Source organism: Manacus candei, unplaced genomic scaffold (assembly GCF_025592945.1).
Source record: "Manacus candei isolate 608988 ecotype Guabito, Panama unplaced genomic scaffold, ASM2559294v1 h1tg000481l, whole genome shotgun sequence".
Lineage (NCBI taxonomy): Eukaryota > Metazoa > Chordata > Aves > Passeriformes > Pipridae > Manacus > Manacus candei.
This window is the reverse complement of record NW_026138529.1, coordinates 1-27,898: the sequence shown is the minus strand read 5'-3', so window position 1 is coordinate 27,898 and position 27,898 is coordinate 1. Positions and strand designations below refer to the sequence as shown.

General features: G+C 57.3%; 3 protein-coding genes and 1 long non-coding RNA gene across 9 annotated transcripts in view; 2 read left to right on the top strand and 2 right to left on the bottom strand.

The window, feature by feature from the left end:
* The window catches only part of LOC127465752 (alpha-actinin-4), a 38,631-nt gene extending 15,251 nt beyond the window's left edge, over window positions 1-23,380 (bottom strand). For all 3 annotated transcript variants that reach the window (XR_007902382.1, XM_051776281.1, XM_051776280.1), the window contains exons 1-8: window positions 23,194-23,380; window positions 10,758-10,872; window positions 9,208-9,327; window positions 6,147-6,233; window positions 5,020-5,107; window positions 4,063-4,141; window positions 3,887-3,968; window positions 2,340-2,425 (exon numbers count right to left, since the gene is read on the bottom strand). Coding sequence is in view for 2 of the 3 variants with exons in the window: in XM_051776281.1 (XP_051632241.1) it covers window positions 2,340-2,425; window positions 3,887-3,968; window positions 4,063-4,141; window positions 5,020-5,107; window positions 6,147-6,233; window positions 9,208-9,327; window positions 10,758-10,872; window positions 23,194-23,334 (798 nt within the window). In the remaining variant the exon portion in view is untranslated. The remainder of the gene's footprint in view (window positions 1-2,339; window positions 2,426-3,886; window positions 3,969-4,062; window positions 4,142-5,019; window positions 5,108-6,146; window positions 6,234-9,207; window positions 9,328-10,757; window positions 10,873-23,193) is intronic.
* LOC127465756 (uncharacterized) lies at window positions 6,233-6,924 on the top strand. Of its 3 annotated transcripts, none has more exons than XR_007902384.1 (4): window positions 6,233-6,322; window positions 6,356-6,469; window positions 6,614-6,709; window positions 6,803-6,924. It is a non-coding gene; the product is annotated as an uncharacterized LOC127465756 (long non-coding RNA). The 3 variants fall into 3 exon arrangements; XR_007902386.1 differs by having other exon boundaries at window positions 6,356-6,535; XR_007902385.1 differs by having other exon boundaries at window positions 6,614-6,730; window positions 6,782-6,873.
* Window positions 14,156-16,127, top strand: LOC127465753 (uncharacterized). Of its 2 annotated transcripts, none has more exons than XM_051776282.1 (2): window positions 14,156-15,186; window positions 15,531-16,127. In XM_051776282.1, exons 1-2 carry the CDS (start codon window positions 14,587-14,589, stop codon window positions 15,879-15,881), a joined length of 951 nt encoding a protein of 316 aa, XP_051632242.1. In that variant the 5' UTR covers window positions 14,156-14,586; the 3' UTR covers window positions 15,882-16,127. The 2 variants fall into 2 exon arrangements, 1 of the variants encoding a protein (XP_051632242.1); XR_007902383.1 differs by lacking the exon at window positions 14,156-15,186 and adding an exon at window positions 15,290-15,439.
* An 879-nt stretch (window positions 23,381-24,259) lies between the features above and the next one.
* On the bottom strand, window positions 24,260-27,860 carry DMAC2 (distal membrane arm assembly component 2). The gene is made up of 6 exons (XM_051776286.1): window positions 27,823-27,860; window positions 26,876-27,039; window positions 26,169-26,249; window positions 25,942-26,075; window positions 25,138-25,300; window positions 24,260-24,418 (listed from the first exon to the last, which is right to left on the bottom strand). The coding sequence occupies exons 1-6, from the start codon at window positions 27,838-27,840 to the stop codon at window positions 24,277-24,279; spliced, it is 702 nt and encodes a 233-aa protein (XP_051632246.1). The 5' UTR covers window positions 27,841-27,860; the 3' UTR covers window positions 24,260-24,276.
* Between the last annotated feature and the right edge of the window lie 38 nt (window positions 27,861-27,898).

Genomic DNA, 27,898 nt, shown 5'->3' with positions numbered 1-27,898 from the left:
GGAAGATAAAAAGGAGCAGGGAAAAGGAAAAAGTAGGAGGAAAAATGGGGGAAAAGGAAGAGGAAAAGGGGGAGGAAAAGTAGAATGGAAAAGTGGAGAGTGGAAGGAAAAATAGGGGGAAAAGAAGGGGGGGAAAAGGAGAAAAGAAAGGGGAAAAAAGGGGGAAAAGAAAGGGGAAAAAGGGGAAAAGAAAGGGGGAAAAAGGGGAAAAGGAAAGGAAAAGTTGAAGAGAAGGAGGAAAAACAAGGGGGAAAGGAAGAGGAAAAGGAGGAGGAAAAGAAGAAGTGAAAGAGGAAAAAGAGAATGGAAAAGTGGAAAGTGGGAGAAAAAATAGGGAGGAAAAAGGGAAAAGGAGGAGGAAAAAAAGGGAAAAGGAAAGGAAAAGGTGAAGGAAAGAGGAAGAGGAAAGGAAGAGGAAAAGGAATGAGGAAACTCAGCTCTTGCTGCCCCTCAGACTAATCCCAATCCTGACCCTGATCCCAAATCCAATCCCAAACCACATGGAATGTCCTGCAGGAGGAGGAGGAGGAGGAAGAGGAAGGGGAAGGGGAAGGGGAAGAGGAAGGAAGGGCTGGAGGTACCTGGGTGGGAAGCAGAGGAGGATCCAGGAGGAGCAGGAAGGAGGAACAGCAGCAGGAAGAGGGGCTGGGAAGGAAGAGGAAAATCCAGAGGCTGGGAGGGGGCAGGAAATAAAAACAGGAAAGGGATGAGGGGGGTAAATCAAAGGGATGAATTAATCCAAGGGATGAATAAATCCAAGGGATAAATTAATCCAAGGGATGAATAAATCAAAGGGATAAATAAATCCAAGGGGTAAATAAATCCAAGGGATAAATTAATCAAAGGGGTAAATAAATCAAAGGGATGAATAAATCCAAGGGATAAATAAGTCAAAGGGATGAATAAATCAAAGGAATAAATAAATCAAAGGGATAAATAAATCAATGGGATAAATAAATCAATGGGATGAATAAATCAAAGGGATAAATAAATCCAAGAGAAGGAGGAAATCAATCCAGGAAATGAAGGGGGAGAAGGAGGGGAATGAAGGAAGGGAATAAAGGAAGGGAATAAAGGAAGGGAATAAAGGAAGGGAATAAAGGAAGAGGAAGAAGGAAGGGCCCCCGGTGGAAGCCAATCCCAGCTCCCAGACACCATTCCCAGCTCCCATTCCCAGCTCCCAGACACCATTCCCAGCTCCCAGACACCATTCCCAGCTCCCAGGGGCCATTCCCAGCTCCCAGGGGCCATTCCCAGATCCCAGACACCAATCCCAGATCCTGGATGCCAATCCCAACTCCCAGTTGCCATTCCCAGCTCCCAGATCCCATCCCCATCCCCATTCCCATTCCCAGCTCCCAGCCCATTCCCAGCTCCCATTCCCAGCTCCCAGACACCATTCCCAGCTCCCAGCCCATTCCCAGTTCCCATTCCCAGCTCCCAGCCCACTCCCAGCTGCCATTCCCAGCTCCCATTCCCAGCTTGCAGACAGCAATCCCAGATCCCAGCTCCCATTCCCAGCTCCCAGACACCAATCCCAGCTCCCATTCCCAGCTCCCAGCCCATTCCCATTCCCATTCCCAACTCCCAGACACCAATCCCAGCTCCCATCCCCATCCCCATTCCCATTCCCAGCTCCCAGACATCAATCCCAGCTCCCATTCCCAGCTCCCATTCCCACCTCCCAAACACCAATCCCAGATCCCATTCCCAGCTCCCAATCCCACCTCCCAGACACCAATCCCAGCTCCCAGCTCCCAATCCCACCTCCCAGACACCAATCCCAGCTCCCAGACACCAATCCCAGCTTCCAGACACCAATCCCAGCTTCCAGACACCATTCCCAGCTCCCAGAAACCAATCCCAGACACCATTCCCAGCTCCCAGAAACCAATCCCAGACACCATTCCCAGCTCCCAGCCCATTTCCAGCTCCCATTCCCAACTCCCAGTTGCCATTCCCAGCTCCCAGACACCAATCCCAACTCCCAGACACCATTCCCAGCTCCCAGTTCCCAATCCCAGCTCCCAGATCCCAATCCCAGCTCCCATTCCCAGCTCCCAGACACCAATCCCAGCTCCCAGAAACCAATCCCAGCTCCCATTCCCACCTCCCAAACACCATTCCCAGCTCCCAGACACCAATCCCAGCTCCCAGAAACCAATCCCAGCTCCCATTCCCAGCTCCCAGCCCATTCCCAGACACCATTCCCAACTCCCAGCTCCCATTCCCAACTCCCAAACACCAATCCCAGCTCCCATCCCCATTCCCATCCCCATCCCCATTCCCACCTCCCATTCCCATCCCATCCCATCCCCATTCCCAGGGAATCCCAGCACCTTCTGGGCCCCGGAGAAGGCGTGGTAGAAGCAGGACACGTAGGTCATGATGGCCTTCTCGTCCGGCCGCAGCGTCCCCACGATGTCTGAGGGGAACGGGAACGCTCAGCGGGAATTCTGGGAATTCCCACAATTCCCAGGGCGGGATCCCACCCCCGGGGGCCTCGGGAAGGGGGGGGTTTTCCCGGATTTCTGGGTTTTCCCGGATTTCCCCGAGTTTTGGGACGTCCCAGAAGACAGAAAGGGTTTTGGTTGGAGACTCCCGGGAGCTCCGGTCCTGGATCCCGCATGGAATTCTCACAGGGATTCCCAGGGGATCCCACATGGAATTCTCATGGATTCCACAGGGATCCCACAGGGAATTGCCAGAGATTCCACAGGGATTCCACAGGGAATTGTCATGGATTCCACGGGGAGTCCACAGGGATCCCACATGGAATTCTCATGGATTCCACAGGGATCCCACATGGAACTGCCAGGGATTCCATGGGGATTCCACAGGGATTCCACAGGGATTCCATGGGGATTCCACAGGGAATTCTCAGGGATTCCATGGGGATTCCACATGGAATTGCCAGGGATTCCATGGGGATTCCAAGGGGATTCCACAGGGATTCCACGGGGATTCCACATGGAATTCTCATGGATTCCACAGGGATTCCACATGGAATTGCCAGGGATTCCCTATTGATTCCACATGGAATTCTCGTGGATTCCACAGGGATCCCACATGGAATTGCCAAGGATTCCACGTGGATTTCCTACGGATTTCCTACTGATTCCACATGCAATTGCCAGGGATTCCACAGGGATTCCACATGGAATTCTCATGGATTCCACAGGGATCCCACATGGAATTCTCATGGATTCCACAGGGATTCCACGGAGATTCCACAGGGATTCCACATGGAATTGCCAAGGATTCCAAGGAGATCCCACATGGAATTCTCACAGGGATTCCCAGGGATCCCACATGGAACTGCCAGGGATTCCACAGGGATTCCACATGGAATTCTCGTGGATTCCACAGGGATTCCACATGGAACTGCCAGGGATTCCATGGGGATTCCACAGGGGATTCCACAGGGATTCCACATGGAATTGCCAGGGATTCCACAGGGATCCCACATGGAATTGCCAGGGATTCCACAGGGAATTCTCAGGGATTCCACAGGGATCCCACATGGAATTGCCGGGGATTCTACGTGGATTTCCTACAGATTTCCTACTGATTCCACATGGAATTGCCAGGGATTCCACAGGGATTCCACATGGAATTCTCATGGATTCCACAGGGATCCCACATGGAATTCTCATGGATTCCACAGGGATTCCACGGAGATTCCACAGGGATTCCACATGGAATTGCCAAGGATTCCAAGGAGATCCCACATGGAATTCTCACAGGGATTCCCAGGGATCCCACATGGAATTGCCAGGGATTTCCCATGGATTTCCCGTGGATTTCCCATGGGTTTCTATGGATTTCTATGAATTTCCCCCTGGATTCCCCCTGGATTCCCCCCGGCTCCCCCCCTGCTCCTCACCCTCGGCATCCAACATCTTGGGGATGTCCAGGTACTTCTCGGCCACCTCGAAGGCGTTGTTGAGGTTGGTGACGGGATCATCCTGGGGGACAGGGAACGTCGGGAATTCCAGAGGCTCCGGAGGGGCCGGGAGGGGCCGGGAGGGGTCGGAATTCCCGGTTTTCCCCAGGATTTACCTTGCGCAGCTTCTCGTACTCGATGAGCTCCGGGCGGTGCCGGTGGATGAGGGCGTTGAAGGCCAGCCCGTCCTTCCAGCTGCGGGGAAAACGGGAATGTCGGAGCCCAGGGATCCACAGGGGGAGTCCCAGGGGGATCCAGGGGGATCCAGGAATCTCCAGGGGGATCCAGGAATCCCAGGGAGTCAGGGGGACATCGAGGAATCTCCAGGGGGAGCCAGGAATCCCAGAGATCCAGGGGGGGATCCAGGAATCCCAGGGATCCACAGGGGGAGCCGGGAGTCCCCAGGGGGATCCAGGAATCTCCAGGGGGATCCAGGAATCCCAGGGATCCACGGGGAGATCCAGGAATCCCAGGGATTCACAGGGGGATCCAGGAATCTCCAGGGGGATCCAGGAATCCCAGGGGGATCCAGGAATCTCCAGGGATCCAGGGGATTCCCAGGGAGTCTGGGGGGGATCCAGAAATCTCCAGGGGGATCCAGGAATCTCCAGGGGGATCCAGGGGATTCCCAGGGTCCTGATCCCATCTCGCCCCAGGCAGAGGAAAGGGAAGAGGGAGAGGAAGGGGCAGAGGAAGGGGAAGGGGAAAAGGCAAAGGAAGGGGCAGGGGAAGGGGAAAGGGAAGGGGCAGAGAAAGGGGAAGGGGCACAGGAAATGGAAGAGGAAGGGAAGGGGCAGAGGCAGAGGAAGGGGTAGAGGAGGGGGCAGAGGAAGGGGAAGGGAAGGGGAAGAGGAAGGGGAAGGGAAGGGGCAGAGGAAGGGGCAGAGGAAGAGGAAGGGGCAGAGGAAGGGGCAGAGGAAAGAGAAGGGGAAAGGAAGGGGAAGGGGCAGGGGAAGGAGCAGAGGAAGGGGTAGAGGCAGAGGCAGAGGAAGGGGCAGAGGAAGAGGAAGGGGCAGAGGAAGGGGCAGAGGAAATGGAAGAGGAAGGGGAAGGGGCAGGACAAGGGGCAGGACCTGATGTGGAAGTTCTGGACGTTGACGTTCTTGTACGGGGCCGTTTTCCGCTGGCACCAGAGCAGGAGCCCCTCCTTGGCCGACGTCTCTGCGGGAACACGAGCAGGGGGGATCCTGGGGGATCCCAAAGGAGGATCCCAGGGGCAGATCCCAGGGGGGATCCCACAGGAGGATCCCAAGGGCTGAGCCAGGGGTGGATCCAAGGGGGGATCCTGGGGGGAATCCCAGAGGTGGATCCCAGGGGCAGATCCCAGGGTGGATCCCACAGGAGGATCCCAGGGGCAGATCCCAGGGATGGATCCCACAGGAGGATCCCAAGGGCTGAGCCAGGGGTGGATCCCGGGGGTGGATCCTGGGAGTGAATCCTGGAGGTGGATCCCGAGGTAGGACCTGGGGGTGGGTCCCGAGGGGGGATCCTGGGGGGAATTCCAGGGGTGGATCCCACAGGAGGATCCCAAGGGCTGAGCCAGGGGTGGATCCCAGGGGGGGATCCTGGGAGTGAATCCTGGAGGTGGATCCCGAGGTAGGACCTGGGGGTGGGTCCCCAGGGGGGATCCCAAGAGAGGGGTCCCAAGGGGGGATCCTGGGGTGGATCCCAAGGGGGGATCCTGGGGGCGAATCCAAAGGGTGGGTACTGGGGAAGGATCCGGGGGGGGGATCCCAAGGGGGGGATCCTGGGGAAGGACCCGGGGGTGGATCCCAGGGGTGGATTCCCAAGGGTGGATCCCAGAGGTGGATCCCAAGAGGGGATCCCAGGGTTGATCCTGGGGGAGGATCCTGGGGTTGATCCCAAGGGTGAATCCCAGGGGTGAATCCAAAGGGTGGCTCCCAAGGGTGGATCCCGGGGGTGGATCCCAAGGGTGGCTCCCAGGGGTGGATTCCAGGGGTGGATCCCAAGGGTGTACCCCAAAGATGGATCCTGGGGTGGCTCCCAAGGGTGGCTCCCAGGGGCAGCCCCAGGGGTGGATCCCAAGGGTGGCTCCCAAGGGTGGCTCCCAGGGGTGGATCCCGGGGGAGGATCCCAAGGGTGGATCCCAAGGGTGGATCCCAAGGGTGGCTGCCAGGGGTGGATCCCGGGGGAGGATCCCAAGGGTGGATCCCAAGGGTGGCTCCCAGGGGTGTCTCACCCTCCACGGAGATGTCCTGGATGGCGAAGCGCAGGATGATGGTCCAGATCATGCCCAGGGTCATCTTGGCGTTGCCGTCCACGATCTCTGCACCGGGAACAGCGGGAATGGGGGCGGGAACGCCGGGAATGGGGGCAGGAACAGCGGGAATGGAGGTGGGAATGGTGGGAATGGAGGTGGGGATGGTGGGAATGGTGGTGGGAATGGAGGTGGGAATGGTGGGAATGGAGATGGGAATGGTGGGAATGGAGGTGGGAATGGTGGGAATGGAGGTGGGAATGGTGGGAATGGAGATGGGAATGGTGGGAATGGAGGTGGGAATGGTGGGAATGGAGATGGGAATGGTGGGAATGGAGGTGGGAATGGAGGTGGGAATGGAGGTGGGAATGGTGGGAATGGAGATGGGAATGGAGGTGGGAATGGTGGGAATGGAGATGGGAATGGTGGGAATGGAGGTGGGAATGGAGGTGGGAATGGAGGTGGGAATGGTGGGAATGGAGATGGGAATGGTGGGAATGGAGATGGGAATGGTGGGAATGGAGGTGGGAATGGTGGGAATGGTGGTGGGAATGGTGGGAATGGAGGTGGGAATGGTGGGAATGGAGATGGGAATGGTGGGAATGGTGGGAATGGAGGTGGGAATGGTGGGAAGGGAGGTGGGAACAGCGGGAATGGGAGGGAGAGGGTCCTGAAATGGTGGGATCTAAAAACCATGGGAGCCCGGGATTGGGGGATCCTGGAATTAGGAGGGCCTGGGATTGTGGGATCGAAGGATTGGGGAATCCTGGGATTGTGGGATCGAAGGATTGGGGAATCCTGGGACTGTGGGATCCCGGAATTCAGGAACGAAGAATCAGGGAATCCCAAAATTGTGGGATCCTGGAATTGTGGGATCTGAGAATTGTGGAGTCCCAGAGCAACGGGATCCTGGAATGGTGGGATCCTGGAATTGTGGGATCCTGGAATGGTGGGATTCTGGAATGGTGGGATTCTGGAATTGTGGGATTCTGGAACAGTGGGATTCTGGAATTGTGGGATCCTGCAGTTGTGCAGAATCCAGGAATTACGGGATCAACAGAATCCTGGAATCCCTGAGCTTGGAAAACACCCCAGAGAGGGGAATTCCCAGCGGGAAAAGGGAACCAGAGCAATTCCAGGCTCCCCCATCCCCCCCCCCAACATTCCCCAGCCCTTGTTTTCCCGGGAATTCCTGGGGGTGGATCCCGGCGGGTCGGGACACGCTCCGGGGCCTCGGGAATGGGGGAGTTTTCCCGAGGTTTTCCAGCCCATCCCAAGAAACCGGCCGGGCCGGAGCCGCTGCCAACGGAGCCTCCCCGGGGCCGGGGGGAGAATCCCGAGGGAACGGCCCCGGATCCCGGGAATCCACTCCCAGCTTGGAATTTTTTCTCCTTCTCCAGGAGTTTTTTCCCCTTTTCCATGTTTTTCCCCCTTTTCCAGCTGCTTTTTTCCCTCATCCCATGTTTTTTTTCCCCTTTTCCATGTTTTTTCCCCCCTTCTCCAGGAGGTTTTTCCCTCATCCCATGTTTTTTTTCCCCTTTTCCATGTTTTTCCCCCTTTTCCAGCTGCTTTTTCCCTCATCCCATGGTTTTTTTCCCCTTTTCCAACTTTTTTCCCCCTTCTCCAGCTGCTTTCCCCCTTTTCCATGTTCTTTTTCCCCTTTTCCATGTTTTTCCCCCTTCTCCAGCTGTTTTTTCTCCTTTTCCATGTTTTTTCCCACTTTTCCATGTTTTTTCCCCCATCTCCAGGAGTTTTTCCCTCATCCCATGTTTTTTCCCCCTTTTCCAACCTTTTTCCCCCTTCTCCAGCTGCTTTTTCTCCTTTTCCATGTTTTTTACCCTTCTCCAGCTGCTTTTTCCCTTTTCCATGTTTTTTCCCCCATCCTATATTTTTCTTCCCCTTCTCCAAGTTTTTTTTCCTGCTCCACATTATTTTCCCCCCTTCTCCAGAAGTATTTCCCCTTCTCCAGTTTTTCCCCTTTTCCATGTTTTTTTCCCCCTTCTCCATGTTTTTTCCCCCTTCTCCATGTTTTTTCCCCCTTCTCCATGTTTTTCCCCCCCTTCTCCATGTTTTTTCCCCCTTCTCCATGTTTTTCCCCCCCTTCTCCATGTTTTTTCCCCCTTCTCCAGGAGTTTTTCCCCTTCTCCATGTTTTTTCCCCTTCTCCAGCTGCTTTTCCCCCTTTTCCATGTTTTTTTCCCTCATCCCATGTTTTATTTCCCCCTTCTCCAGAAGTTTTTCCCCTTCTCCATGTTTTTTCCCCCTTCTCCATGTTTTTTCCCCCTTTTCCATGTTTTTTCCCCCTTTTCCTTTTTTTTTCCCTGCTCCACATTACTTTTTCCCCTTCTCCAGAAGTTTTTTCCCTCATCCCATGTTTTTTTCCCCTTTTCCATGTCTTTTCCCCTTCTCCAGCTGCTTTTTCCCTTCTCCATGTTTTTTTCCCTCATCCCATGTTTTTTTTCCCCTTTTCCATATTTTTTCCCCCTTCTCCAGAAGTTTTTCCCCTTCTCCAGCTGCTTTTTCCCCTCATCCCATGTTTTTTCCCCTTTTCCATGTTTTTCCCCCTTCTCCATTTTTTTTCCCCTGCTCCACATTACTTTTCCCCCTTCTCCAAGGAGTTTTTTTGCCCCTTCTCCATGTTTTTTTCCCCTTTTCCATGTTTTTCCCCCTTCTCCAGGAGTTTTTTCCCCCTCCTCCAGCTGCTTCTTCCCCCTCCATCTTTCCCCCCCTTCCCCAAACCCCCCAAACCCCAACCCCCCCCTCCCCTCCCCTTTCATTCCCACCCCAGCAAAACCCCCCCAAACCAACCCCGACCCTGACAAACTCTTGGAATCCCAGAATTCCCAGAATTCCTGGAATCCCCGGAGCCCCCAGGCCTCCCTGGGAGGGGGGGGGTGACACCCCCAGAACATCCCCAACCCAAAAGATTTGGGCCCCAAAGCTGCCGGTTCCCGGGATTTGGGGGCATTCCCGGGATTTGGGGGCATTCCCGGGATTCGGGGGCATTCCCGGGATTCCAGGGAATTCCCGGGGCCGGGACTGACCCTCGGCGCCGATGGAGACGAGTTTGACGCCCTTGCTGGCGATGAAATCCAGGGCCTTGTTGACGTTGTTGATCTTGTGCACCCGCATCTTGCCCCGCTCCGGCTTCGGCAGCCGCTCCCCTGGCAGGGCACAGGTGGGATTGAGCTTTGGGGGCAGGACTGAGTTTGGGGTCAGGGCCTAGGTTTGGGGTCAGGGCCTAAGGTTTGGGGTCAGGGCTAAGGTTTGGGGTCAGGACTAAGGTTTGGGGGCAGGACTGAGGTTTGGGGGCAGGACTGAGGTTTGGGGGCAGGACTGAGGTTTGGGGTCAGGACCAAGGTTTGGGGACAAGTCTGAGGTTTGGGGGCAGGACTAAGGTTTGGGGGCAGGTCTAAGGTTTGGGGTCAGGTCTAAGGTTTGGGGGCAGGTCTAGGGCTCAGGGACAGGCCCAAAGTTCAGGGACAGGCCTAAGGTTTGGGGTCAGGACTGAGGTTTGGGGTCAGGGCTAAGGTTTGGGGTCAGGGCTAAGGTTTGGGGTCAGGTCTAAGGTTTGGGGTCAGGCCTAGGGCTAAGGGATAGGCCTAAGAGTCAGGGACAAACCTAAGGTTTCGGGTCAGGCCTACGGTTTGGGGTCAGGACTGAGGGTTGGGGTCAGGTCTGAGGTTTGGGGACAGGCCTAAGGCTCAGGGACAGGCCTAAGGGTCAGGGACAGGCCTGAGTTTTGGGGTCGGGCCTACGGTTTGGGGTCAGGACTGAGGGTTGGGGTCAGGCCTGAGGTTTGGGGTCAGGCCTAGGGCTAAGGGATAGGCCTAAGGGTCAGGGACAGGTCTAAGGTTTGGGGGTAGGCCTGAGGTTTGGGGGCAGGACTAAGGTTTGGGGGCAGGTCTAAGGCTCAGGGTCAGGCCTAAGGTTTGGGGTCAAGGATCAAGCTAGGGTCAAGTTAAAGGTTTTGAGTCAACATTAAAAGTTTTGGGGTTTTGGGCCGAGTTTGAGGGTTTTTGGGTGGAGTTTGAGGGTTTTGGGCCGAGTTTGAGGGGTTTGGGTGGAGTTTCAGGGTTTTGGGCCGAGTTTGAGGGTTTTGGGCCAAGTTTGAGGGTTTTTTGGGCCAAGTTTGAGGGTTTTTTGGGCCGAGTTTGAGGGTTTTTGGGTGGAGTTTGAGGGTTTTGGGTGGAGTTTGAGGGGTTTTTGGGCCAAGTTTGAGGGTTTTGGGCCGAGTTTGAGGGTTTTGGGCCGAGTTTGAGGGTTTTTGGTGGAGTTTGAGGGTTTTGGGTGGAGTTTGAGGGTTTTGGGGCTGAGTTTCAGGGTTTTTGGGCCGAGTTTGAGGGTTTTGGGCCGAATTTGAGGGTTTTGGGGCCGAGTTTGAGGGTTTTGGGGCCGAGTTTGAGGGTTTTGGGGCCGAGTTTGAGGGTTTTGGGGCCGAGTTTGAGGGTTTTGGGTGGAGTTTGAGGGTTTTGGGGCCGAGTTTGAGGGTTTTGGGGCCGAGTTTGAGGGTTTTGGGGCCGAGTTTGAGGGTTTTGGGTGGAGTTTGAGGGGTTTTGGGGCCGAGTTTGGGGGTTTTTGGCTCAGGCCTGACCTGAGATGACCTCGAGCAGCAGCATGAGCTTGAGCCCGTCCCGGAAATCCTCGTCGATGTTCTCGATCTGCGTCCCGGCTTTGCGCAGGTGGGAATTGCACCAGGCCGTGAACGTCTGCGGGGCACGGCAGCGGGAGGGGCAGCGGGGTGAGGCCCTGATCCCACGGGAATGAGGCCCTGATCCCACGGGAATGAGCCCCTGGATCCCACCGGGATGAGGCCCTGGATCCCACGGGAATGAGGCCCTGGATCCCATGGGAATGAGCCCCTGGATCCCACGGGAATGAGCCCCTTGATCCCACGGGAATGAGCCCCTGGATCCCACGGGAATGAGGCCCTGGATCCCACGGGAATGAGGCCCTGATCCCATGGGAATGAGCCCCTGGATCCCACGGGAATGAGCCCCTGGATCCCACCGGGATGAGGCCCTGGATCCCACGGGAATGAGGCCCTGGATCCCACCGGGATGAAGCCCTGGATCCCACGGGAATGAGGCCCTGGATCCCATGGGAATGAGCCCCTGGATCCCACGGGAATGAGCCCCTGGATCCCACGGGAATGAGCCCCTGGATCCCACCGGGATGAGGCCCTGGATCCCACGGGAATGAGGCCCTGGATCCCATGGGAATGAGGCCCTGGATCCCACGGGAATGAGGCCCTGGATCCCACGGGAATGAGCCCCTGGATCCCACGGGAATGAGGCCCTGGATCCCATGGGAATGAGCCCCCTTATCCCACCGGGGTGAGGCCCTGATCCCATGGGAATGAGGCCCTGATCCCACTGGGAATGAGCCCCTGGATCCCATGGGAATGAGCCCCTTTTCCCACTGGGATGAGCCCCTGGATCCCACAGGAATGAGCCCGGGAATGAGCCCCTTTTCCCACTGGGAATGAGCCCCCTTATCCCACCAGGATGAGGCCCTTATCCCATGGGAATGAGCCCCTTTTCCCACTGGGAATGAGCCCCTGGATCCCACGGGAATGAGCCCCTGGATCCCATGGGAATGAGGCCCTGGATCCCATGGGAATGAGCCCCTGGATCCCACGGGGATGAGGCCCTGATCCCACCGGGATGAGGCCCTGATCCCACGGGAATGAGCCCCTGGATCCCACCGGGATGAGGCCCTGATCCCATGGGAATGAGGCCCTGATCCCATGGGAATGAGCCCCCTTATCCCACCGGGGTGAGGCCCTGATCCCATGGGAATGAGGCCCTGATCCCACTGGGAATGAGCCCCTGGATCCCATGGGAATGAGCCCCTTTTCCCACTGGGATGAGCCCCTGGATCCCACAGGAATGAGCCCGGGAATGAGCCCCTTTTCCCACTGGGAATGAGCCCCCTTATCCCACCAGGATGAGGCCCTTATCCCATGGGAATGAGCCCCTTTTCCCACTGGGAATGAGCCCCTTGATCCCACGGGAATGAGCCCCTTATCCCACGGGAATGACCCCGGGAATGAGCCCCTTTTCCCACTGGGAATGAGCCCCTTGATCCCACTGGGAATGAGCCCCTGGATCCCACCGGGAATGAGCCCCTGGATCCCAATGGGAATGACCCTGGGAATGAGCCCCCTTATCCCACTAAGAATGAGCCCCTTGATCCCACTGGGAATGATCCTGAGTTACTGATCCCACTGGGAATGAGCCCCTTTTCCCACTGGGAATGAGCCAGAGCTTTTCATCCCACTGGGAATGCTCCTGAGTTACTGATCCCACTGGGAACAATCCTGAGCCCTTCATCCCACTGGGAATGTCACTGATCCCACTGGGAATGTCACTGATCCCACTGGGAATGTCACTGATCCCACCAGGAATGACCCCACTGATCCCACTGGGAATGACCCCATTGATCCCATTAGGAATGACCCCACTGATCCCATTAGGAATGACCCCACTGATCCCATTAGGAATGACCCCATTGATCCCACCAGGAATGATCCCGAGTTACTGATCCCACTGGGAATGATCCCACTGATCCCACCAGGAATGATCCCATTGATCCCACCAGGAATGATCCTGAGTTACTGATCCCACTGGGAACAATCCTGAGCCCTTCATCCCACTGGGAATGTCACTGATCCCACTGGGAATGTCACTGATCCCACTGGGAACGATCCTGAACCACTCATCCCACTGGGAATGTCACTGATCCCACTGGGAATGTCACTGATCCCATTGGGAATGATCCCATTGATCCCACCAGGAATGACCCCACTGATCCCACCAGGAATGACCCCATTGATCCCACCAGGAATGACCCCACTGATCCCACCAGGGACGATCCCGAGTTCCCGAGCCCCGGATGAGGCCGGGAATGTCCCAGCCACTCAGATTCCCTCGGGATTCTCCAGGAAAACCCCCTTTTTCCCACCCCAACCCCCCCTGGGAATGTGGGGGTCTCCCGGGGATTCCTCGGGGGTGACTCCCAGGGTGTTTCCCGGGACTTTGGGGCCGGTCCCACATTCCTGCTCCGGGCGGGGCCGGGGCGGCTCCGGGGCTGAGTCACCCCCGGGAGGGCGGAAAAACCCCGGAAAATCCACTCCCAGGGGCACTTCGGAGACCCAGGGGGGCAAAACAGCCCGGAAAAGTCACAAATCCCACAAAAAATCCACTTCCAGGGGGAGTTCTTCCTGCTTTTGGGGCATTGGAAGAGCCCAGGGGGTCAAAAATCCCAAAAAATCCACTTCCAGTGGGAGCTTTTCCCACTTTTGGAGCCTTGGAAGAGCCCAGGGAGTAAAAATATTCTGGAAAAGTCCCAAAATCCCACAAAAAATCCACTTCCAGGGGGAGCTTTTCCCACTTGGAAGAGCCCAGGGGGTCAAAAAATCCTGGAAAAGTCCCAAAATCCCCAAAAAATCCACTTCCAGGGGGAGTTTTTCCCACTTTTGGAGCCTTGGAAGAGCCCAGGGAGACAGAAAAATCCGGGAAAAGTCCCAAAATCCCACAAAAAATCCACTTCCAGGGGGAGCTTTTCCCACTTGGAAGAGCCCAGGGAGACAGAAAATCCCAGAAAATTCCCAAAATCCCCAAAAAATGGTCATTTTTTGTGGAAAAACCCCAGGAATCTCCTCCAAATCCCGGGAATTTTGCCCCTGCTGGATCAACCCCCCCTAAAACTGGAGCTTTTTCCCCCCCAAAAATGAGGATTTGGGGACCGAAATCCCCGAATTGATCCCAAAAAAAAGGGGTTTTTGGGAAAGGGGAGCCCCGAGCCTCGGGAATTTGGGATCATTCCCGCCTGGATCCTCCCCCCCTCCTTTTCCCCTTCCTGGATAAAAATAACCCGGCCCCAAAAATGCCCAAAAAAGGAGATTTTCCTGCCAGGCCTCTGGAATTTCCTTCCCACGGAACCGCGGGAAAAAAAAAATAAACCCTCTTTTCCAGGAATTGTGGCCGTGCCAGGGACGGGGGAAAACTGGGAATTCACCTCAGTCCTGCTCCCCCCCCCCCCCAAATTCCCAGATTTTGGGGATTATCCCGAATTGTCCCCCGTTTTCAGCCTGGTTTTCCATAAAAACAGTTGGAAAACGGGAGCAGGGAGGAAAATCCACCCGGTTTTCTCCTCCCAGTCTGGAATTTCAGGGCTGGAATGTGGGTTTGTCCCTGAAAATTTGGGAATTTGGGGGCTGGAATGTGGGTTTATCCCCCAAAATTTGGGAATTTGGGGGTTGGGAAAGGGGTTAACCCCATTTTCATCCCTGTTTTCCATAAAAACAGTTGGAAAACGGGAGCAGGGAGGAAAATCCACCCGGTTTTCTCCTCCCAGTCTGGAATTTCAGGGCTGGAATGTGGGTTTGTCCCTGAAAATTTGGGAATTTGGGGGCTGGAATGTGGGTTTATCCCCCAAAATTTGGGAATTTGGGGGTTGGGAAAGGGGTTAACCCCATTTTCATCCCTGTTTTCCATAAAAACAGTTGGAAAACGGGAGCAGGGAGGAAAATCCACCCGGTTTTCTCCTCCCAGTCTGGAATTTCAGGGCTGGAATGTGGGTTTATCCCTGAAAATTTGGGAATTTGGGGGCTGGAATGTGGGTTTATCCCTGAAAATTTGGGATTTTTGGGGCTGATCCCCATTTCCATCCCTGTTTTCACCCCTGTTTTCCATAAAAACAGTTGGAAAACGGGAGCAGGGAGGAAAATCCACCTGGTTTTCTCCTCCCAGTTTGGAATTTCAGGGCTGGGATGTGGGTTTATCCCCGAAAATTTGGGATTTTTGGGGTTGATCCCCATTTTCATCCCTATTTTCATCCCATTTTTCCATAAAAACCCTTGGAAAACGGGAGCAGGGAGGAAAATCCGTCTCATTTTCCCTCCTTACACCAAAAATTTGGGAATTTCAGGGCTGGAAAACTCAGGAATTCCAGGGGGATGGGAAAGAGATCCCAAGAATTCCAGAGGATGGGAAAAGAGATCCCAGGAATTCCAGAGAGTGGGAAAAGAGATCCCAAGAATTCCAGAGGGGGTGGGAAAAAGATTCCAGGAATTCCAGAGGGGGTGGGAAAAAGATCCCAGGAATTCCAGAGGGGTGGGAAAAGAGATTCCAGGAATTCCAGAGGGAAAGAAGAAAAGATCCCAAGAATTCCAGGGGGTGGGAAAAGAACTCCCAGGAATTCCAGAGGGGAGGGAAAAAAGATCCCAAGAATTCCAGAGGGTGGAAGAAAAGATCCCAGGAATTCCAGAGGGTGGGAAAAGAGATCACAGGAATTCCAGAGGGTGGGAAAAAGATCCCAGGAATTCCAGGGGGTGGGAAAAAAGATCCCAGGAATTCCAGAGGGTGGGAAAAGAGATCCCAGGAATTCCAGGGGGTGGGAAAAGAGATCCCAAGAATTTCAGGGGGTGGGAAAAGAGATCCCAGGAATTCCAGAGGGTGGGAAAAAAGATCCCAGGAATTCCAGAGGGGTGAAAGAAAAGATCCCAAGAATTCCAGAGGGTGGGAAAAGAGATCCCAGGAATTCCAGGGGGTGGGAAAAGATCCCAGGAATTCCAGGGGGTGGGAAAAAAGATCCCAGGAATTCCAGAGGGTGGGAAAAGAGTTCCCAGGAATTCCAGGGGGTGGGAAAAGAGATCCCAGGAATTCCAGGGAAAACTCTGGGGGTTGTTTTGGGCCCTTTTCCCGGGTTTTGAGGGCCCGGAATTCCCGGGGTTCGTTAATTGTGGCTAATTCGTTAATGAGGGCCGGGCTGGGTTCCCACATTCCCAAATTCCCGCTGAAAGGAAATTCCAGAGGGAATAAAAAAGCCACCGAGGCGTTTGTTAATGAGCCCCTCGTTAGGGGGTTAATTAGTGCTGTTTGCATAATTAATGGGGTTAATGAGGCCCTTGGGGGGAGGGGAAAGGGGGAGAAAGGAGGGAAAATCAGGGAAAAGGAGGGAAAAGGGGGGAGGGATGAAATTCAGGGAAATTGGAGCTGGAAAAAAGGGGGAAAGGGAAAAATGGGGGAAAATGGGGAAAAATGGGGGAAAATCAGGAAAAAAATGGGGAAAAAACGGGGGAAAATGGGGAAAAAAATGGGGGAAAATGGGGAAAAAAATGGGGGAAAAATCAGGGAAAAATGGGGAAAAATCGGAGGAAAAATGGGGAAAAATGGGGAAAAATGGGGAAAAAATGGGGAAAATGGGGAAAAAATGGGGAAAAAATGGGGAAAAAATGGGGAAAAATGGGGAAAAAATGGGGGAAAATCAGGAAAAGAATGGGGGAAAAATGGAGAAAAATCAGGAAAAAAAGGGGAAAAATGAGGAAAAATCGGAGCAAAAATGGGGAAAACTTGGGAAAAAATGGGGAAAAATCAGAGCAAAAATCGGGAAAAAATGGGGGAAAATGGGGAAAAAAGGGGGAAAAATCGGAGCAAAAATCGGGAAAAAATGGGGAAAAATGGGAAAAAATGGGGAAAAATGGGGAAAAATGGGGAAAAATGGGGAAAAATGGGGAAAAATGGGGAAAAATCAGAGCAAAAATCAGGAAAAAATGGGAGAAAATCGGAGTAAAAATGGGAAAAAATTGGAGCAAAAATGCGGAAAACTTGGGGAAAAAATGGGGAAAAATCAGAGCAAAAATCGGGAAAAAAAGGGGAAAAAAAGGGGGAAAATTGGAGCAAAAATCAGGAAAAAATGGGAAAAAATGGGAAAAAATGGGGGAAAATGGGAAAAAATGGGAAAAAATGGGGAAAAATGGGAGCAAAAATGGGGGGAAAATGGGGAAAAATTGGGAAAAAAAGAAGGAGTGGGAAGGGAAGGAAAAGGAAAGGAAAAAGAAGGAAAAGAAGGAAAGGGAAGGGAAGGAAAGGGAAGGAAAAGAAGGAAAGGGAAGGAAAGAAAAAGAAGGAAAAGAAGGAAAAGAAGGAAAGGAAAAGAAAAAGTAGGAAAAGAAGGGAAGGGAAGGAAAAGGAGGAAAGGGAAGGAAAGGGAAGGAAAAGGAAAAGGAAAAGGAAAGAGGGAAAAGAGAAAAAGAAGGAAAAGGAAGAAAGGGAAGGAAAAGGAGGAAAAGAAAAGCAGGAAGAGGAAGGAAAACCCTCGGGAATGGTGGGAAGGGGGATGCAGGGAAGGGCAGAATCCTGGGAATTGCAGACAGAGGGACACAGGGACGGACACGGGGACGGACAGACGGACTCGGCTCCCGCTGCTGCGGCCGCATTGCTGGAATTCCAGAGGCCAATCCCTGCAATTCCAGAGGCCAATCCCTGCAATTCCAGAGGCCAATCCCTGCAATTCCAGAGGCCAATCCCCCGGGAACGGCCCCTTCCCCTTTGGGCTCGGAATTCCGGGCCCCAAACGGCTCCAAAAAGTGGGAATTCCACGGGAAAAACGGGGGGTTGGTTGGGCCGGAGAGGGGCCGTGGGGAAGAGGATTCCCAAATTCCCGGATTCCCGAATTCCAGAGGAGGAGGAAGAGGAAGGAGCTCCCTGCTGGAGCCGGGAAGTGCTTCCACATCCCGAAATCTTGCTAATTAACCACCTCGTTAAGCTCATCCCGCCGGGAATGTCTGGGAATGTTCGGCCCCTGGGGGGGAAATCTGGGATTTGGCACCGAAATCCTGGGATTTGGCCCCAAAATTCTGGGATTTGGCACTGAAATCCTGGGATTTGGCACCGAAATCCTGGGATTTGGCACCGAAATCCTGGGATTTGGCACCGAAATTCTGGGATTTGGCATCGAAATCCTGGGATTTGGCACCGAAATCCTGGGATTTGGCCCCGAAATCCTGGGATTTGGCCCCGAAATTCTGGGATTTGGCACCGAAATCCTGGGATTTGGCACCGAAATCCCGACAAATCCAAGGGAAAACCAGGAATTCCGGAGCGGGAAGGGGCAGGAATGGGGTGGGAAAGGTCGAGATGGGGAGGAAGAGGAGGAGGAAGAGGAGGAGGAAGTTCCTCCTGCTCTTCCCGAGCCCAAAATATTCCCACTTAGCCCAGATTTTTCCCTAAAAAAGGCAGGAGGAGCCCCGGTAACCATGGCAACGGAGCCCAGACGTCCCCAAATATCCCAAAACTCAGGGAATTCAGCCCAAAAATCAGGGAATTCACCCCAAAACTACAGGAATTCGACGGCAAGGGAAGGGAATTTAACCCAAAGTGAAAGGAATTCACCCAAAACTGAGGGAATTCACCCCAAAACTGAGGGAATGAAACCCAAAACCGAGAGAATTAAACTCAAAACTGAGGGAATTAGGCCGGAAAATCAAAGAAATTCACCCAAAACTGAGGGAACTAAACCCAAAACTGAGGGAATTCAACCCAAAACTGAGGGAATTAAACCCAAACCCGAAGGAATTCACCCCACAACTGAGGGAATTCACCTCAAAACAGAGGGAACTAAACCCCAAACTGAAGGAATTAAGTCCAAAACTGAGGGAATTCAACCCAAAACTGAGGGAACTAAACCCAAAACTGAGGGAATTAAACCCAAAACCGAGAGAATTAAACCCAAAACTGAGGGAATTAGGCTGGAAAATCAAAGAAATTCACCCAAAACTGAGGGAATTAAACCCAAAACTGAGGGAATTAAACCCAAAACTGAGGGAATTCAACCAAAAACCGAAGGAATTCACCCCAAAACTGAGGGAACTAAACGCAAAACTGAGGGAATTAGATCAGAAAAGCAAAGAAATTCACCCAAAACTGAGGGAAATAAACCCAAAACTCAGGGAATTCACCCAAAACTGAGGGAACTAAACCCAAAACTGTGGGAATTAAACCCAAAACTGTGGGAATTAAACCCAAAACTCACAAAATGAGACTGAAACTGAGGGAATTAAACCGAAACCTGAGGGAATTCACCCCAAAACTGAGGGAACTAAACCCAAAACCGAGGGAACCGAACCCAAAACCGAGGGAATTAAGTCCAAAACTGAGGGAACTGAACCCAAAACTGAGGGAACTAAACCCAAAACCGAGGGAATTCAACCCAAAACTGAGGGAATTCAACCCAAACTGAGAGAATTAAACCCCAAACCGAGGGAATTAAACCCAAACCGGAAGGAATTCACCCCAAAACTGAGGGAACTAAACCCAAAACTGAGGGAATTAAACCCAAAACCGAGGGAACTAAACCCAAAACCGAGGGAATTCAACCCAAAACTGAGGGAATTAAACCCAAAACTCACAGAATCAGACAGAAACCAAGGGATCTAAACCCAAAACTGAGGGAACTAAACCCAAAACTGAGGGAACTAAACCCCAAACTGAAGGAATTAAGTCCAAAACTGAGGGAATTAAACCCAAAACTGAGGGAATTAAACCCAAAACTGAGAGAATTAAACTTCAAACTGAAGGAATTAAACCCAAAACCGAGGGAATTAAACCCAAAACCGAAGGAATTCACCCCAAAACTGAGGGAATTAAACCCAAAACTGAGAGAATGAAGCCCAAAACCGAGAGAATTAAACCCAAAACTCAGGGAATTAAGTCCAAAACTGAAGGAATTCTCCCCAAAACTCAGGGAATTAAACCCAAAACCGAGGGAATTAAACCCAAAACTCAGGGAATTCAACCCAAAGCTCAGGGAATTAGGCTGGAAAATCGAAGAAATTCACCCAAAACTGAGGGAAATAAACCCAAAACTGAGGGAATTAAACCCCAAACTGAGTGAGCTAATCCCAAAACCGAGGGAATTCCCCCCAAAACTGAGGGAACTAAACCCAAAACTGAGGGAACTAAACCCAAAACCGAAGGAATTGGCCCCAAAACCGAAGGAATTCACCCCAAAACTGAGTGAATTAAACCCAAAACTGAGGGAATTAGGCCAGAAAATCAAAGAAATTACGCCAAAACTGAGGGAAATAAACCCAAAACTCAGGGAATTCACCTCAAAACCGAAGGAATTCACCCCAAAACTGAGGGAATTAAACCCAAAACTGAGGGAATTAAACCCAAAACTGAGTGAATTAAACCCAAAACCGAGGGAATTAAACCCAAAACTGAGGGAAATAAACTCCAAACTGAGGGAATGAAAGCCAAAACTCAGGGAATTAGGCTGGAAAATCGAAGAAATTCACCCAAAACTGAGGGAACTAAACCCAAACCCGAGGGAATTAAGTCCAAAACTGAAGGAATTAAACCCAAAACCGCGGGAATTGCCCCCAAACCGCGGGAATTGCCCCCAAAAGGCAGGAATTCCCCCCTTTCCCGACTCTCCCCAGCTTCCCCCGGAACCCTCGGGAATTCCGGCCCGGCCGCTCCCACCTCCCGCCGTTCCCACGCTCCGGCAAGGGGGGGGCAGGTTTTTTGGGATCCCCCTGGAATGCTCCCGATCCCGGGGGATCCCGAGGGATCCCCCCCTTCCCCCGGGATCCTTTATCCCGGCTCCGGGAGCTTCTCCCACCCGGAATGTCCCCCCCCCCCAAAAAAACCCCAAAAAACAGGGATTCGGCCCCAAAACTGGCGGGTTTGTGCTCATTTTTTAACGGGAGATACTCCCCGACCCCCCCCAAAAACTGCCACCCCCCCAGTCAAGGGGGAAACCCCAAAAAAAGGTTCTGACCCCTCCCAAAAACTGCCACCCCCCCCAGTCAAGGGGGAACCCCCCAAAAAGGTTCTGACCCCCCAAAAAGGTCCTGAACCCCCCCCCCCGACTTCCCCAGGCACTCCCCAAAAAAGGTTCTGACCCCCCCCAGTCAAGGGGGAAACCCCCCAAAAAAGGTTCTGACCCCCCAAAAAGGTCCTGAACCCCCCCCGACTTCCCCAGGGACCCCCCCCCAAAAAAGGTTCTGACCCCCCTTCAGGGACCCCCCAAAAAGGTTCTGACCCCCCTCAAGGACCCCCCAAAAACATCCTGAACCCCCCCAGTCAAGGGGGAACCCCCCCAAAAAAGGTTCTGACCCCCTCAGGGACCCCCCAAAAACATCCTGAACCCCCTCAAGGACCCCCCAAAACATCCTGACCCCCCTCAGGGACCCCCCAAAAGGTCCTGAACCCCCCCAGTCAAGGGGGAACCCCCCCCAAAAAAAGGTTCGGACCCCCCCTCAGGGACCCCCCAAAAAGGTCCTGAACCCCCTCAGGGACCCCCCAAAAAGGTCCTGAACCCCCCCAGTCAAGGGGGAACCCCCCCCAAAAACATCCTGAACCCCCCCCCCGACTTCCACAGGGACCCCCCAAAAAAGTTCTGACCCCCCTCAGGGACCCCCCAAAAACGTCCTGAACCCTCTCCCAGACCCATCAGGGACCCCCCAAAAGGTTCTGACCCCCCTCAGGGACCCCCCAAAACATCCTGACCCCCCTCAGGGACCCCCCAAAACATCCTGACCCCCCTCAGGGACCCCCCAAAACATCCTGAACCCCCCCAGTCAAGGGGGAAACCCCCCAAAAAAAGGTTCTGACCCCCCCTCAGGGACCCCCCAAAAACATCCTGAACCCCCCCAGTCAAGGGGGAAACCCCCCAAAAAAGGTCCTGAACCCCCTCAGGGACCCCCCAAAAAGGTCCTGACCCCCCTCAGGGATCCCCCAAAAACATTCTGAACCCCCCCAGTCAAGGGGGAACCCCCCCAAAAAAGGTTCTGACCCCCCTCAGGGACCCCCCAAAACATCCTGACCCCCCTCAGGGACCCCCCAAAAAGGTTCAGACCCCCTCAGGGACCCCCCAAAAAGGTTCAGACCCCCCTCAGGGACCCCCCAGAAAGGTCCTGACCCCCCCCGACCCCCTCAGGGACCCCCCAAAAGTTCCTGACCCCTCTCAGGGACCCCCCAAAAACATCCTGAACCCCCCCCGACTTTCCCAGGGACCCCCCAAAAAGGTCTTGACCCCCCCTCAAACACCCCCCAAAAAGTTCCTGACCCCTCAGAGACCCCCCAAAAACATCCTGAACCCCCCCTGACCCCTCAGGGACCCCCCAAAAAGGTCCTGACCCCTCAGAGACCCCCCAAAACATCCTGAACCCCCCCTGACCCCTCAGAGACCCCCCAAAACATCCTGAACCCCCCCTGACCCCTCAGAGACCCCCCAAAACATCCTGAACCCCCCTGACCCCTCAGAGACCCCCCAAAACTTCCTGAAGCCCCCTGACCCCTCAGGGACCCCCCAAAAAGGTCCTGACCACCCCTGACACCAGCTCAGACCCCTCAGGGACCCCCCAGACCCCTCAACCCCCCCCTGCCCTGGGGTCTGACCCCTCAGGGGACCCCCCCCAGGCTCTGACCCCCTCAGGGACCCCCCCCAGACCCCCTCAGACCCCCCAGGACCCCTCAAACCCCTCAGGGACCCCTTGAGATCTCCAGGAACCCCCCTGGAGACCCCTCAGACCCCCCCCAGCTCCCTCAGGGACCCCCAAAGGCCCCTGGCCCGGACTCTGCCACCTCAGGGACCCCCGACCCCCTCAGGGACCCCCTTGGAGACCCTTGGACCCTCCTAGACCCCCTCAGGGACCCCCCAGTCCCCTCAGAGACCCTTTTAGGGACCCCCTTGGAGACCCTCAGACCCTCCTGGACCCCCTCAGGGACCCCCTGGGACCCCCCAGACCCCTCCGGGATCCCCCCAATCCCCTCAGAGACCCTTTTAGGGACCCCCTTGGAGACCCCCAGACCCTCCTGGACCCCCTCAGGGACCCCCTGGGACCCCCCAGTCCCCTCAGAGACCCTTTTAGGGACCCCCTTGGAGACCCCCAGACCCTCCTGGACCCCCTCAGGGACCCCCTGGGACCCCCCAGTCCCCTCAGAGACCCTTTTAAGGACCCCCTTGGAGACCCCTCAGACCCCCCAGCCCCTTCAGGGACCCCCCAGTCCCCTCCGGGATCCCCCCAATCCCCTCAGAGACCCTTTTAGGGACCCTTTGGAGACCCCTCAGACCCCCCAGACCCCTCCGGGATCCCCCCAATCCCCTCAGAGACCCTTTTAGGGACCCCCTTGGAGCCCCCTCAGCCCCGCAGCCCCCTCAGTGACCCCCCTTTCCCCTCAGGGCCCCTCCTTGAGGCCGTTTTTCCCCCCCCCGTGCCCTGAGGGCCGCCCCACCTTGCGCTGCTGTTTCTCCCAGGCGGGGTCGAGCAGCAGATCCCGGTCCCAGTCGTCCTCCTGGGCCATGTAGTCGCCGTTGGGGCCGGGCCCGTTGCCGCCGTAGGTGTGGGGCTGCGCGGCGCTGTGATAATCCACCATGGTCGCGGCCCTTTCTCTCTCTCTCCCCCCCCTCTCTTCCCTTCCCTTCCCTTCCCCTTCTGTCGCGACAGGCGCCGGACTCGCGACCCCCCCCGCCCCGCGCCGCCCACTGCGCACGCGCCGCGCGCCGCGCCCGGGACACGCCCACTGAGGGGGGGGGACACCGCGCAGGCGCGCAAGGGAAGCTCCGCCCGCCGACCCGTCGGCCACGCCCACGCCGGCCGGAAGTGCGCGTCGGTAGCCACGCCCACGCCGCCGTCGGACGCGTTGGAGGCCCCGCCCACGGAGGCTTCGGACGCGCTCGGGCCACGCCCACGCGGGCCTCAGGTGCGTCAGTAGCCACGCCCACCGCCACGCCCATCGCCCGATGGAGGCCGCGCCCACGCAAAGCCTCACCCCGCGTCACGTGATTGGACCGCGCCCGTTGCCCTCAGGACTTCCAAGCCCCGCCCACGCACCCCTCGGACACGCCCCGTGTCCCGCCAAGCCCCGCCCACACACCCCTCAGGTGCGGCCGAGGTCCCGCCCACCCAACGCCCCGTCAAGACCCGCCCAGCGCCCGATGGAGGCCACGCCCACGCAACCCTCACGCACGTCACGTGATTAGACCGCGCCCGTTGCCCTCAGGACCCCCCAAGCCCCGCCCACACACGCCTGGGACACGCCCCGTGTCCCGCCAAGCCCCGCCCACACATTCCTCAGGTGCATCCGATGCCCCGCCCAGCGCCCCAAAGCCCCGCCCACCCCCCCCCAAACCCAGTGGGGACCCCCAAACCCCCCAAATCCCAACCCCCCCGAACCCCAAACCCCCCCCCAGGGGACCCCCAAACCCACCCGGGCCCCCCCCAAGGGAACGACCCCCGGGATTCGGGGGGGTCTGGGGGTGTCAGAACCCCAAAAAACAACCCCCCAGACGCGGGGCTGGGGGGGGGGGGCAGGATTTTATTGGCCGGGGGGTCCCGGGGGGGTCCCGGGCTCCTCCATGCCCACGATCCGGCAGCCCGGCAGCATCTCCTCGAGCAGGATCCGCACCAGCCCCGCGCTGGGCACCCCCAGCCCCGACACGTCCAGGGAGCGCAGCGACCTGCGGGGAGACGGCACGGGGGGCACTGGGGGGGACTGGGGGGGGACTGGGGGGGACTGGGGGGAATTGGGGGCAATGGGAACACTGGCGGGCACTGGGGAGGGACTGGGGGGCACTGGGGGGCACTGGGAACACTGGGGGGCACTGGGAACACTGGGGGGCAAGGGGAGCACTGGGAAGGGACTGGGGAGCACTGGGAAGGGACTGGGGGGCACTGGGAGCACTGGGGGGGACACTGGGGGACACTGGGGTGAACTGGGGGACACTGGGAGGACCCTGGGGTGACCTGGGGGATACTGGGCCATACTGGGGTCTCACCTGAGGTGGTGCAGCATGGCCTGGGGACACTGGGGGGACACTGGGGTGAACTGGGGACACTGGGCTGTACTGGGGGACACTGGGCCATACTGGGCCATATTGGGGTCTCACCTGAGGTGGTGCAGCGTGGCCTGGGGACACTGGGAGGACCCTGGGGTGAACTGGGGGACACTGGGGTGAACTGGGCCACACTGGGCTGTACTGGGGGTCTCACCTGAGGTGGTGCAGCGTGGCCTGGGGACACTGGGGGGACACTGGGAGGACACTGGGCCATACTGGGCCGTACTGGGGTCTCACCTGAGGTGGTGCAGCGTGGCCTGGGGACACTGGGGGGACACTGGGAGGACACTGGGGTGAACTGGGCCACACTGGGCCATACTGGGCCATACTGGGGGTCTCACCTGAGGTGGTGCAGCGTGGCCAGGCCCCGCTCGGTGACCTGGGGGCACCGGGCCAGCCCCAGGTGCCTCAGGGTGGCCCCAAAAACGTGGAGCCGGCCCAGGGTCCAGTCACAGACGTGGGGACACCCCGAGAGCTCCAGGTGGGACAGCTGGGACAGGGACACTGGGGACAGGGGGGGGACAGGGGGGACAGGGGTCACTGGGGTCACCAGGGGTCACCAGGGGTCACCAGGGGGTCACCAGTAACCCCCAGTGTCACCAGGTGGGACAGCTGGGACAGGGACACTGCGGGCAGAGGGGGGACAGGGGGGACAGGGGTCACTGGGGTCACCAGGGGTCATCAGGGGTCACCAGGGGGGACAGCTGGGACAAGGACACTGCGGGCAGGGGGGGACAGGGGTCACTGGGGTCACCAGGGGGTCACCAGGGGGTCCCGGGGGTCTCACCCAGGTTGTCCAGCCCCCCGTAGGTCAGGGGGGTCCCAGGGGGGTCCCAGGTGGGTTTTGGGGGTCCCAGGGGGGTCCCGGGGGTCTCACCCAGGTTGTCCAGCCCCTCAAAGGTCAGGGGGGTCCCAGGGGGGTCCCAGGGGGGTTTTGGGGGTCCCGGGGGGGTCCCGGGGGTCTCACCCAGGTTGTCCAGCCCCTCGTAGGTCAAGGGGGTTCTGGGGGGGTTTTGGGGGTCCCAGGGGGGTTTTGGGGGTCCCGGGGGGGTCCCGGGGGTCTCACCCAGGTTGTCCAGCCCCTCGTAGGTCAGGGGGGTCCCAGGGGGGTCTCAGGGGGGTTTTGGGGGTCCCGGGGGTCTCACCCAGGTTGTCCAGCCCCTCGTAGGTCAGGGGGGTCCCGCTCAGGTCCAGCCCCACCACGGGCAGGTCCCGCAGCCGCAGCAGCTCCTCCTTCCAGGGGCTCTCGGGGCGGATCCAACCCTCCTGCCCCAAAAACCTGGGGGGGGGAGAGCCCAGGGGGGGTCTCAGGGCCGGGACCACCCCCCGGGGGGGGCAGGGGCACCCCAAAATGGGGGGGAGGGTCTCTCACCTGACCCCTCCCCCGCAGGACAAGGTGAACTCGGCGGCCACGACATCGACCCCGAAAATGTCCCCGAGGGACCCCCGGGACCTGGGGGGGGGGGGGACACACCTGGTGAGACCCCCCCACACACCTGGGGACCCCCCACACACACCTGGGGACCCCCACACACCTGGGGACCCCCCCAAAGGAAGGGGACTCCCCCAAGACCCCCAGCTGCCCCCACAGACCTGGGGGACCCCCCAAAGATAGAGGGACCCCCCTAAATCCCCCTCTATCTGGGGGGGGGGACACACACCTGGTGAGACCCCCACACACACCTGGGGACCCCCCCCAAAGGAAGGGGACACCCCAGACCCCCCAGCTGCCCCCACAGACCTGGGGGACCCCCCTCCTTTACCTGAGAGGGACACACACACCTGGTGAGACCCCCACACACACCTGGGGACCCCCCCAGGAAGGCTCAACCGGGTGACCCCCACCCCCCCAAATTCTGGGGCCTCCCCCACATCTTGGCCCCCCCAAAAGACCCCAGATTTTGGGGGTCCCTCCCCCAAAGTTTGCACCCTCCTCGTTCCCCCCCCTTCCAATTTTGGTTCCCACTCCCCCGGATTTTAGGCTACCCCCACAAACTCCAGGGTCTCCCCCCCCAAATTTTGGAGTCTCCCCCCCAATTTTGGCCCCCCCAGCCCCCAAATTTCGGGGGGGGGTCTCACCTGTTGATCCACTGGAGCCGCCTCCTCCTGAGCCGCTGCGCCCACCCCGCCGCCTCCTCCAGGTCGTAGAACCACCTGCCCAGGTGGGTCAGGAGCCCCCCCGAGACCCCCCGGGCCCCCCCGAGGGGCAATTTGGGGGAGGGGACCCACCGGGACCCCCCGAGCTGCGGGGAAGGGGGGGGGACACACGGGGGGTGAGTGAGGAGGGGGGGACACACACACCTGGGGGGGGTTGGGGGTCCCTCTTGGCACTGGGGGGGGGGGTCCCAGGAACTGGGGAGGGTCTTGGGGGTCCCCTGGGGAATGGAGGGGGGGTCCCAGGAAGTGGAGGGGGAGGACTCAGGGGTCCCCTCTGTTACTGGGGGGGGGGGGGGGTCCTGGCAACTGGAGGGGGGGTCCCGGGGGGTCCCTCCTGTCACTGGGGGGGGAGGGAGGGTCCCGGGAACTGGGGAGGGGTCTCGGGGTCCCCCGATAAATTGAGGAGGGGTCCCAAAGTCAATGGGGGGGTCTCGGGGGTCGCTCCTGTCACGGGGAAGGAGGGAGGGTCCCGGGAAATGGGGAGGGTTCCCGGGGGTCCCTCCTGTCACTGGGGGGGGAAGGAGGGTCCCGGGAACTGGGGAGGGGTCTCGGGGGTCCCCCGATAAATTGGGGAGGGGGATCTGGGGGTCCCAAAGTAAATTGGGGGGTCCCTCATGTCCCTGGGGGGGGTCTCGGGGGTCCCTCATGTCCCTGGGGGGGGTCCCGGGGGTCCCTCATGTCCCTGGGGGGGGTCTCGGGGGTCCCTCATGTCCCTGAGGGGGGTCTCGGGGGTCCCTCGTGTCCCTGGGGGGGGTCCCGGGGGTCCCTCATGTCCCTGGGGGGGGTCGCGGGGGTCCCTCATGTCCCTGGGGGGGGTCTCGGGGGTCTCTCCCCCCATCCCCAACCCCCCCCAAGGTAACCCCGCTCACCGCCCTCAGCGCCGCCATCTTGGGCGCGTCACGTGACTGCCCCCCCGCCGAAGATCACGTGACAACTCCCGTATGC

Bases quoted from the DNA above. Each gene is read 5' to 3' on its own strand.
- LOC127465753 (XM_051776282.1), top strand. From the start codon at position 14,587: ATGTGGGTTTATCCCCCAAAATTTGGGAATTTGGGGGTTGGGAAAGGG. The intron at 15,187-15,530 runs GTGGGAAAAGAG...GGAATTCCAGAG, and splicing joins GATCCCAGGAATTCCAGAGA to GGTGGGAAAAGAGATCCCAG.
- DMAC2 (XM_051776286.1), bottom strand. The intron at 25,301-25,941 runs GTGAGACCCCCG...CCCTGTCCCCAG, and splicing joins CGAGGGGCTGGACAACCTGG to TGTCCCTGTCCCAGCTGTCC. The intron at 24,419-25,137 runs GTGAGACCCCCA...GTCTCCCCGCAG, and splicing joins GCCACGCTGCACCACCTCAG to GTCGCTGCGCTCCCTGGACG.